Here is a 12,361-nt window from a genome sequence, read left to right as displayed (position 1 = left end):
CCCGACTGATCACTACACACAGCACAGCACACCAGAACACCACACAGAAAAGAACAAGTATATACATATAGTGTCTAGAATATATATATATATATATATATATATATATATATATATATATATATATATATATATATATATATATATATATATATATATACAAGGTCCAAATCTGGCTAGAGTCAAAGTGTACAAAATACAACCAGCAATGCTACACTAAGTAGCTAAATACAAAAAAAAAAAAAAAAACAAACGCCATCTGCCAGTTGCAGACTCTTCTAAGCACACTAACCTAACCCTGCTCTGCTCCCATACATAGTATGATCATCGCAGTCCAAACCACATGGAAACAACAAAGGGTAAGCTAGTGAAAAGAAACAACATACATATATAAATATATGAATAGTAAACAACTACAGTTATCAGCACATCAATCATCTTAACAACATCAGCTTAATATATATATATATATATATATAACAACACACATCTCACATCATTCAGCAATAACAGCAGTAAACAGCAGTACACAGCGGTAAACACACAATGTGTCGTCATGCATATAAGTTAGTATTGGTCGCTTGTAAGCGGTATAGCTCGACTTGGCCCCTATACCGTGGTCGCTTTATACACGTGTGCCTCGACCTTGCCCACACACGGGACCACTAAGAACTTAGAGGAGAACAACAAGTTATCACTCCAAGGGTCAGTTTTCCAGGGAGGGTTTTCAACAAATTGGGCTCTAAGAGCACCACAGCCACTCAATCCACACAATGGGATGAGGAATTTCGAAAACATCTCCTCTAGTCTTAGTGATCAACAGCTCAGCCTTACGACCTACAACAGCTCCTATCAGCACGGAGCACAGCACTGCATAACAGCAATAACAGCACCGACTTAGCGGCTATAACAGCACCACATTAGTGGTTATAACAACACCGACATAGCGACTATAATAGCACCACAATAGTGGCTATAACAGCATACATCTCAGCACAGCACAACAATATCAACATACAACAATAACGGCTTACAGCTTAGCTAAACAACTTACAACACAACAATATCAGCATACAGCAATAGCGGCTTACGGCTCAGCTAAACAACTTACAGCACAACAATATCAGCATACAGCAATAGCGGCTTACAGCTCAGCTAAACAACTTACAGCACAACAATATCAGCATACAGCAATAGCGGCTTACGGCTCAGCTAAACAACTTACAGCACAGCCTAAACATCCTTAATCAGCAATAACATCTAACAGCACGACATATTCATCAATTTCAGCTCAACATCATAATTCAGCATTATCAACTAGTCAACACAACAATATTTAACAACTACAGCTCAGCTCAACATATCTATCATCACATTTCTACACATAACAGCGTAACATCAAATATCATGACTATGCCTGGCGCGCTCATGGTCGCGCCCGGCGTGGCACAACTAAAGAGCACCAAGGCTCAGCGCGCTCGGCGCAATGAGAATTGCGCCTAGCGTGCTAGGAGGCAGAGACCTCAGAAGGTCTCACACGCCCGACGTGCAAACCCTCGCTCGGCGCAGGGTAAGTAGAGACTTCCCCAAAGTCTCACGCCTGGCGTAATATAAATTGCGCCCGGTGCCACCTCTGATAGAGACTCCCAAGGAGTCTCCACGCCCGACGAGACAAGGTCACGCCCAGCGCCACACCAGAAATCCCCAAGCAATGCCACTTATTGATATCGTGCCCAACGCGGTCCAACCACGCCCGGCGTGGGCCATCCAGAGGCTCACACCCTCAAGCTCGCCTGGCGCATACACCACTGCGCCCGGCGGGCTTGCCCAATGGAGCCCTCTAGTGGTCACGCGCCCGACGCGAATAACTGCGCCCGGCGTAATACCCAACAGCAACCCTCAAACTTCGAAAATCTCTTCCAAACCTGCACCAAATCAGCTTTCCAAACACATGCAATCGGCCTAAAACATCACATTTTCATCAAACAACCCAAAAATCCCAGCTTTACCCATATGCAACCATAAACAATGAAAATCCCAAATTTCACCAAAAACCCGAAAAACGAGTTTTCATCCAAAACAGACTCCTCTCCTCAATTGCCCACAACCTCTATTTATAGACATTCCGGAGCGGCCAGAACGGCCTGTACCGAAACCGGAACGGCCCATTCTGCACCCCTTCATCAAGTGAAAAAATCGCATGCAGAACGACCCGTTCTAAAATCAGAACGGCCCGTTCTGGAACTCATCCAGAACGGCCCGTTCTCCCTCTAGAACGGCCCGTTCTCCAACCAGAACGGCCCGTTCTCCCTCCAAAATGGCCCGATTTGTAGGTCATTTTATTAGCTTTGAACGGCCCGTTCCAGATTGGAAACGGCCCGTTCTGAGCTACTAAAACACCAACTTGCTACGTCACACAAATAATTATTGTTAATGGGTGAGTTTTTAAATTTTTTTATATATATGTCATTTATTTTTTTAGTTTCTCTTGAGAGATATGTTGTTGACAAAAAGATTAAAATATAATAAATAAGTATAAATGTTTAAAAAAAAGTTGAAACCATATATTATATATAGTATAATAATATATAGTATATATTTCATTTTAAAAATTAACTGATTATTTTTTTCATATTCATTATAACACTGTTTAATAACATTAAAAAATAAATTCAAATTTATGGAAACACTATTTAATAAAACTTTAAAAATATATTAATATTAACGTACATTGAATATTAATTATTTATGGAATTTAAAATATTAATAAAATTAAATAAGATTGAATTTAATTTTTGAATTCAATTAATTAATTTATAGAATATTTTGAAATCTTAATTTATAAATTAATTTGATTTCAATATTCAATAAACAATAATTTTAATCTTCAAAACTTTTAACTTACTTTATATTTATTTATGAGTGAGATCGAGACACTTCGTGTCTTTATTTATTTTTCATAAAAAATAATAACTTTGAAAATAATTGTGTATTGACTGTAGTAAGAAAAGATGAAAGTCTTGTAGTGAAATAAAAAATAAGAGATATATAAAGAGAGAGAGAAAAAAAATAATGTGTGAGTAGTGAAAAATTTTCAAATGCTTTATAAATGTAAGGCTAAATGAGCATTTTAAAAGATAAAATACTAAAATGAATCTAAAAGATCAAAAATATAATTTAACTAAAATATAATAGGCTTAAATATGTTTTTAGTCCCTATAAAATTAGCAAGTTTTGATTTTAGTTCTTATAAAAATTTTCCTTTGTTTTTCATCCTTATAAAATTAAAACTATTATTTTTAGTTCTTATTTTTATTTGATCATTTTTAACTACTTTTTATTTATTAAAAAATTAAGTAATCATCTTAAGTGTTACTTATAACCATTATTGATATCATATCAATATTTAACACCTATAAAAAATTTATATATATTTTAAATAAATAATATTTATCTATCTTAAAATTATTATTAGAGACTAAAAATAATTAGTCTAGATTTTAGAGAGATGAAAATAATTTTTATTACAGGAATCAAAATCAAAATTTACTCATTTTATAAGAGCTAATTTTTTTTTTTTTTTATAAATTTTTGATGGATAAAAAACAAATTTTTTTTTTTAGAAGGATCAAAATCAAAATCCTTAATTTTATAGGGGCTAAAAATATATTTAAACTAATATAATATGGAGTTACTTAATGAAAATTTTCATTTGAAAGACAAAATAGTCTCTTTAAAAATAAAGATTAAAAAAGATTGAAGAGAAAATCTTCTTTTTATATATTGTTACAAAGAAATTTCTTTTATATATTGTTATAGATAATAAATTAATTTAAATTAATCTAGGAAATAATTAATATATATAATTATAAATGCTTGTATCGTTGCAATAAATTTTCAATTATATATATATATATATATATATATATATCATTTATTTTATTAAAGTCTTGAAAATTCATTTTGAAAAGTCACAAAAAATAGCATAAATCAATAAGTCGTGCATCGGATAAAAGTTGTTGTTGATATAGCATAGAAACTAATGTAAATTGGTTCACTGTAGATGCCATAAATTCAAACCACGAGTTCACTCTTTCAACATTTGCTGCACACACTCTATTTGAAAATTATATTCGTCATGATGCAGACAGAAGTAGTTTAACAGATGGGACATCATGATTCATGAACGTCAGGAGTTTGAATGTTCTTGAAGAAGATTCGTAAGTTGAGACAGTTTATCATGATTCATGAGTAAAAACAAATTTAATTTTCAAAAGTCGTGTAGGATTAGCCAACTTTGTTTTCCAAGATAAACTCAATAAACAAGAAAATAGACATAATTGAGGCATCACAAAGTTCAAGAAAAAAATATGGATAAAACAAATTAATGTTTCAACTTTTTTTTTTTTTTTTTTTTTTTTTTTTTTTTTTTTTCTGAAGTATCCACCGCCGATAGTAATGACTAATTTCTTCGCTATGTTGGAGGTACCTCAAAGGGTAGGATAGCTGGTCCCAATATTTAAGGCGGCTACATACACAAGGCAGAATTTGAACCTCTGACCTTGCTTAAGCGTGAATCAACCCCTACCGCTGAACCACACGCTTGAGGTTATGTTTCAACTTTCTAATACACTGTTTTGATCTCACACTTACTTAAAAATAAGCTTAGAAATGCTTTTAAAACGAGTTTTTATTCGGTGTCTATAATAAATTTTTTCTTCATTTCTATAATTTAGAATCCTATTATTTTTAGTCCTTATTTTTATATAATTAGTTTTATTTATTTATTAGATTATTTTAGGGTTTGTTTTCTTATTTTTATAATAGAATAATATCAGTATATGATTCTTATATTATAATTTTTCTCTATAAATATAGAGTTCAGGAATAAAATTATGTGACGCTCTTCTATTAAAAATATATCTTTACAAAATACAAATATAAAATAACCAATCATTGATATCTAGAGTCAAGATTCTTACGACTTGTGGTGATGAAAGCCAAAACAAACTTTTCATAAATTTTTTCACCTATCTTTAATGGAGAAATCTATGATTTTTGGGTGGTGAGAACGGAGATATACCTAGAGACTTTAGATCTCTAAAAAGTCATAGAAGAGAATTATGATGTTTTCGCACTGTCGGGCTATCATACTGTGGTCCAAATGAAATTTCACAAAGGCAGGAAAATCTAGAAGTCAAAGACAAAATTTTTTTTTTGCCAATGTCCCACAAAATGTTTTCACTAAGATCATGTCCCTCAAATCTCCAAAAACAATATGGGATTAATCGAAGGAAGAATATGTTAGGGATGAAAGGATTCGAAGCATGCAAGTGTTAAATTTAATGAGAGAGTTTGAATTACAAAGAATGAAGGAGTTCGAGACAATCAAATAATGCTTAGACAAATTACTTGACATTGCTAATAAGGTACAATTACTATGAACACAATTTCTTGATTCTAGAATTGTTGGAAAAAAAAAGAAAGAAGAATGAATTGTTCCAAGAGAAGGGCCAAAATAATATAACTCAGGCTTGAATTATTGATATTAGTTGTACAAACAATATGAATTATGACTGAAAACTCTTCAAAGAACTCAACAAAACAGATATCATCTCTATAGTCCAAATGAGAAGTGGAGGACACCTTGTTGTAAAAGGTAAATGAACAATTGCTATCAAAATCCATTCATATTTGAAATTAATATTTGATGTTTTATATGTTCTTGATATTAATTAAAATTTGATGAGTGTTGTTCAATTATTGAAAAAAGGCTATAAAGTGTTATTTGAAGATAAAAGTTGTGTGATTAAAGATATAAACAATAAAGAAGTGTTCAATGTTCATATGAAAAGAAAGAGTTTTGCTTTTAAATTTGGAGAAGGAGAAACCAATTATAAATGAAGATATGAATAAAAAGCACAAAGATACATATTTGCAAAAGAAATTTGATGATCAGGAGGAGGAGAATGAAAAGATGATGAAAAATCATGTTCAAAAGAGAAGTTTGAGTTAAATGTTAAAGAAGTTCTACTCAAGAAAGATTGCAACAAAAATCAAAGAAAAATAAAGAAGAAAACTTTCAAAAACAAAAAAGACATATTTTAAAACTCAAATTCAAATTAGGTGATAAAAATATTGTTAGAAATACGCCTCAATATATTTAGGAGAATAAATTAGTTTTGATAGGAATCTTTTATTTTTTTTTTAATATTTTATTTAATTTATTTAGATTATTTTAGTATTTATTTTCTTATTTTTAAAATATGAAATATCAATATTTGATTCTTGTATCACAAGTTTCTGTGTAAATTCGATACTTAGACTTTTGTCCATTTCACTATTTGCAACAATTGGTACACTTGTCAAAAGTTTAACAATTATTATATTTCAAAATTTTCTTTTTTTTTCTTTTTTATTTATTTCCAGTTTACAATAAATACATAGTAGTTTTTCAATTTCCACTTTTATGATAAATATATAAATTAATTAAAATTAGATGAAAATTAAGATAATATAATAAATAAAAACGTGATTAATATTTTCTTAATTTTGAAAATGACATATTAATAGAAATATTTCTTTTCCAAAATATCTGACACTTAAAAAAAGTGAAAGAAATATTTTCTTTTATTAAAATCATCAATTTTTGTGATAAGTTAGTTTTACACTTTCTAATAAATTTTAATTTACAGTAGAAAATGTGTATCTTGCTATAAAGAGTTTTTTGTTTTTTAAAATCATATCATTGATATTAATTATTTATTTATAAAAAAAAATTCAAACTAAATTTGATTAAGAGACATAAGTAATTATCATTGATTGATATAAAGAATGATTGAATCTACTGAATCTTAAATTCTAAATTAGCATTATTTGTGTTGTAGACTGGTCATGGATTAGGTGACATGTTCTATCAAGTTGATATAGAAAAGTAGTTTGTAGCACTGAAACATGATGGACCACCACGATTTTAAAATTGAATTGCAGCTTATATATTTCAACACCACTCATCAAAATTAGATCAATCAAGAATCGGTCACTAACTGAACTTATTTAGTTACTATTTTTTGCATTGCAGCAATGGACCCTGAAATGGTAAAGAATCTAGGATCCTCTCTTCTGGTTCCTTCTGTACAGGAATTGGCAAAGCAAGGCATCACAAAAGTTCCAGAACGATATCTTCATCCAAATCAAGAACCATCTTTTGTATATGACACAGCATCTTTGCCACAAGTTCCAGTGGTGGATTTGAATAAATTGTTGTCTGAAGATGCAACTGAACTAGAGAAGCTGGATCATGCGTGCAAAGAGTGGGGTTTCTTTCAGGTTTGAACCATTGAGTGTGTGTCCATTTATTGTGTTTTTTCGGTTGTTGAAAGTAATTGTCCTGTTGTTCTTTCAAGTGTTGGCTTGTTTAAAATGAAATAAGAATTGAAAGAGTATTTCTGATAAGTAAAATGGCAGATATGGGATTACTCCCTTATAATTACCAAACAGAAAACTAATGATATATAAAAAAATTTCAGACTAAGTACTACTTTTTACTTAATAGTTAGCAGAAGTTCAATAATGTTCTACACACTACTGGTAAAACATTAATAGTTATAATTTATGATTGATATAACTTATTTATTTATTTATTGTAAAAGGAAATAAACCTATCCATGATTTGTAATTTCTCAATACTGCATAACCTAATTTCTCATGAATTAATGGGAAAATTTTTATTTTATTTTTGGATTAAAATAGAATTTTGGTCTATTATTTTAATTTACAGTTTCAGATTGATTATTTAAGTTTAGAAAGTTTCACTTTATTTGTTAAAGTAATTAAGTAAGTCTGGTAGACCAAATTAACACTTTTGTCGATTTATCACACTAGCCTGGTCAACCTGATAACACGTGACAAATTGCATCATATGTTGGGTCATCCAAAATTAACTCTTGTATTGTAAAGAAATTAATTGACAGAACAATTTGAATTGAGTTCGAGCTTCAAGCATGCAGTTGCAGTAAATATTCAAAGTGTTTGGCACTCACATTGATTCTACACTGTATTCTTTAAAAAAACATAAAAATGACCATATATGTAACTATGGAAAGTTAAATTGCCGTTGTAATCTTGTAATCTTTTGTTCAGACCGTGTACACTAAAATTAAATCATCAGTAAAATAAAATGACTTGCGATTGCAGTTGATTCTAGCCTCAATTTTCCTTAGATATGTCATAATTCAAGAAATTGCTGCACGACAGTGGCTATTTTTCAATGAAGGAGCTTATTTTTATTTGCTTGTTGAGTTTAATAGTGGATATTAATACCAGTTGATCAATCACGGTGTGAACCCTTCACTGGTGGAATATATGAAGAAAAATGTTCAAGAGTTCTTGAATCTTCCACCGGAAAAGAAGAAGGAATTGTGGCAGAAACCAGGAGAAATGGAAGGATTTGGTCAAATGTTTGTTGTATCAGAGGAGCACAAATTAGAATGGGCAGATTTATTCTACATTTTCACCCAACCATTATATGCAAGACATCCCCATTTGTTTCCTAGTATTCCCCAACCATTCAGGTTATTATTATATTTTCATCTCTTTGTGACCACACTGATTGTTTTTGGTAGGAACATTTCCAAATTCCAAACCATGGATTAGGCAAAAACTTCAAGAGATGAGTTTTTACCTTAACTGTGGTTTCAAACTGAAAACCAAACATGTACAATGTTTTTTACCTTGCTGCCACCTCAGCTGCAGCATCATTAGTTTCTTTGGTAATATAATCAAAGTCTCTAACTAACTTTTTCGGCATTGCAGGGATAATCTAGAGAAATATTCTTTGGAGATTAAAAATCTTAGTGTCACAATCTTTGAATTTATGACAAAAGCTCTTAAGCTTCAACCCAATGAACTGGCAGAGCTTTTGGAAGAGGGAGGGCAAGCACTGAGGATGAATTATTACCCTCCATGTCCCCAGCCAGAAAAAGTGATTGGACTGAAGCCTCATTCTGATGCTGGTACCCTTACAATCCTCCTCCAAGTCAATGAAATGGAAGGCCTTCAAATAAGAAAAGATGACATGTGGATTCCTGTTAAACCCCTCTCCAATGCTTTTGTCATCAATGTTGGTGACATTTTGGAGGTAACTTAATTGAATATTATTCCTATACTATCATGCATAATAAGTATTGTTACTATCGTTATTCAATCAGAATTTAAATTTTATCTGAATAACACGAGTTGACATTTAATGAAATCATTTATTATATATATTATTAAAGTAAAACTCTAATTATGATAAAAAAAAACACTACCAACAATATTTATGCTTCTGCACCTAAATTAGAATACGCATCACTTGTGTATTTTTATATTAAGGAATTTTTGTACATTAATGGTTTAATTTGGCAGATAATGACCAATGGTATTTACCGGAGCATTGAACATAGAGCTACAGTTAACTCAGAGAAGGAGAGGATTTCCATTGCTACATTTCACAGTCCTAGATTGAATGCAGTTATAGGTCCTGCACAAAGCCTCATCACTCCTGAAAGACCAGCAGCGTTCAATAGCATTAGTGTAGAAGATTTTTACAAAGGGTATTTTTCACGTGAGCTGCAAGGGAAGTCATACATTGATGTCATGAGGATTCAAAATGGGTTATAATAAAGGGAAATTGTCTTTCATGGGGCAGAAAAATAAAATAAGAAGTTAAGAACACAACAAACAGTTGTGTGACATGACATGCATGTGGTACCTATGCAGAATAATACAATAATGTTCATCGTTCAATGATTGAAGCTGAAAATGTTACCTTGGAAGCTAATTTGGATTAATAAATTTGCATCGTGGGGTTTAATGTGTTGTTGAACTAGTTTTTATTAGTTGATATATGGGTATAGTTGTCCTCCAACTATTATCATTGTAGTGAAACTAAGTATACACGAACACGATCCACGTATATCTTGAGAAAAAAATAAGTAAAGGATTGTATCACAATGTGACTTTGATAATGAGACATATAGTGCACAATAAAAAAAGAGTTCAGATGAAAGCAGAGAAATAACGAAATCAAACCAAACACTACGTAGACCGAGCCTATATTAAACATTCCATATATCAAAATGAATGTGTTAAAAGTCTGATGAGAGAAGACATCAGTCTTTTCTATTGGCTCTAGATTCTCTGTTCTTTAAGTCTTGATTATATTTGGCTTTGATCTTGTCTCTCTTATGTGAAAAACACAGTTTAACACACACAAAAAAAAGAGTTGAGTCACATGTTTAAGCTTTTTACTAAAACATTTTCAGTCTAAGTTAGCAAGGGGTTAGCTATAAAAATAAAATGAAACATATCATCCAAAACGTAAAGAGAGTAGGCTCATGATATATATACCTCCTTTTTTTTATAAATACACCTCCTTTTTAAAAAAAAATTATAAAATATTATAATTTTTTAAAAAGAATTTAATTTTACACTTTCAACTTTCAATTTGCTACTTTCTTCTTTTTATTCACACACTTTTTTTTTTCTCTTTCAATTTTCACATGTTATCAAAATAGGTGAGGTGAAGGAAAAATAAGGGGGTGCATATAAAAATTGAAAAAAGGAGAAAAGATGTGTGAAAAAAAGTACTAAATTAAATATTGTGGATGTAAAATTAAAAAATTTAAACAAAAAATTAAGAATATTTTAAAATTTTAATTATTTTTTTAAAAGGAGGTGTACTTATAAAAAAAAGGAGGTGTATATATCATGAACCAAGAGAGTATTGAAGAGAAAAACACCGAAGGCAGACCCAAGAGAAACTATCATCCATCAACATGGCTCAAGGACACCCGTGCATTAGGAAATTGGGCCACGAGCCCAAAGGTTTTTTTTTCTTTTTTTTCTTCTCTGTTATCCATAGTATTAAGCCTCTATAATAAATGATTACTTGTCTTAGAAGTAAAATGTTTTCTTTTGATTCTTTATTTTTAGAAATGTGTTATACGTGGTCTTTATTTTTATAATGAGAAATGTAGTGTCACTTTTCATAACACATTTTTTTTTATCAAGAATAAAGTGTTATGAAGTTCAAGAACTACATTCAACACTTTTTTTTTTTTCACAAAAGAGAAAAAAAAAAGAGTCATTTTTTTTAGAGACTCATCTCTATTTGCAAAAATTAAGGACATATTTAACACCATATATTATTTATATTAACTTATGATGTATTATAATAATACTTGATGTATATATTGCACTGAAAAAAAATTCTCATGTAATAATATATACTATATAGTAACACAATATTTATTACTAAAATTATTTTTATCTAAAATATATATATATATATATATATATAATATATGTTAATATATTATTAAAAAAGTATAGATATATGTTAGTAACACATAATATTAGTGAATCTCATTCAAAATTAACATTAAAATGGTATGTATTTATATATCAAATAGGTTTATGCCTATATATATTAGGTTTGTTTATTTTAACTTTTTTTTTCTTATAAAAAAATTATTTTCTTATTAAAGTACTTTAAAAAAATAAAATAAGCACCTTTTACTTTTTGATGTGTTTGTCTATTTTTTTTTAAATACACAGTTTTCTGTTATTTTTTAAGAAACAACTTGTATTTGTTTCTCAAATAATTCTTTTTTTTTTAAAAAAAACTTGTTTAGAAACACTTATTTTAAAATTTAAACAAATGGACCCATTATATCTATGGTAACACTTTTTGTATGTTACTATATACAACAGTTTTTAGTGTTAAGTGTATAATATATCTATACAAATAAATTATTTATTAATATGCTTGATTTTGTGTCATACACTATATATATATATATATTCATAAATTCTATACTAATAATTTAATTTCTATTAAATAAAAGTTATAATATCAAAGGGTAACTTAGTGATAACATGTTAGTATGAACATGTTTGGATAAACTTATTCAAAAACACTTCTAAAAAAAATAAGGGAAAAAAATGAAAATAAGTTTCTTCATAAACTAAAATCAACTTATATATAAGTTAAAACAAAATTTTGGAGAAGTTATTAAAAGAAGGTTTCTACAAATTGACATATACATAAACTAATTTTAATTTATGGAGAACTTATATATAAGTTAAAACAAAATTTTGGAGAAGTTATTAAAAGAAGGTTTCTACAAATTGACATATACATAAACTAATTTTAATTTATGGAGAAGTTCAATTATTTCATTTTTCTTTCCTATTTTTCTCTCTTACAAAAGTACTTTTTAGAGAAGTTATCCACACATGTCTTATATATATATAACTCCAAATTTAATTAAAATGTATTAAGAGTGTGTTTGGCCTAGCTTATTCGTAACTTAAT

At 29.6% G+C, this 12,361-nt stretch overlaps 1 protein-coding gene across 1 annotated transcript; it reads left to right on the top strand.

Moving 5' to 3' along the window:
• Positions 1 to 7,003: 7,003 nt before the first annotated feature.
• Positions 7,004 to 9,856, top strand: LOC109816540 (protein SRG1). The gene is made up of 4 exons (XM_020381587.3): positions 7,004 to 7,329; positions 8,326 to 8,573; positions 8,815 to 9,139; positions 9,409 to 9,856. The coding sequence occupies exons 1-4, from the start codon at positions 7,084 to 7,086 to the stop codon at positions 9,661 to 9,663; spliced, it is 1,074 nt and encodes a 357-aa protein (XP_020237176.1). The 5' UTR covers positions 7,004 to 7,083; the 3' UTR covers positions 9,664 to 9,856.
• Positions 9,857 to 12,361: the final 2,505 nt, after the last annotated feature.

The sequence above is a fragment of the Cajanus cajan genome, chromosome 11 (assembly GCF_000230855.2).
Source record: "Cajanus cajan strain Asha chromosome 11, NIPB_CcT2T_4, whole genome shotgun sequence".
NCBI lineage: Eukaryota > Viridiplantae > Streptophyta > Magnoliopsida > Fabales > Fabaceae > Cajanus > Cajanus cajan.
Note: the sequence above shows the minus strand (reverse complement) of the source record. Positions and strands in the feature narration are given on the sequence as shown.

Bases quoted from the DNA above. Each gene is read 5' to 3' on its own strand.
- LOC109816540 (XM_020381587.3), top strand. From the start codon at position 7,084: ATGGACCCTGAAATGGTAAAGAATCTAGGATCCTCTCTTCTGGTTCCT. The intron at 8,574-8,814 runs GTTATTATTATA...TCGGCATTGCAG, and splicing joins AGTATTCCCCAACCATTCAG to GGATAATCTAGAGAAATATT. The intron at 9,140-9,408 runs GTAACTTAATTG...TTAATTTGGCAG, and splicing joins ATGTTGGTGACATTTTGGAG to ATAATGACCAATGGTATTTA.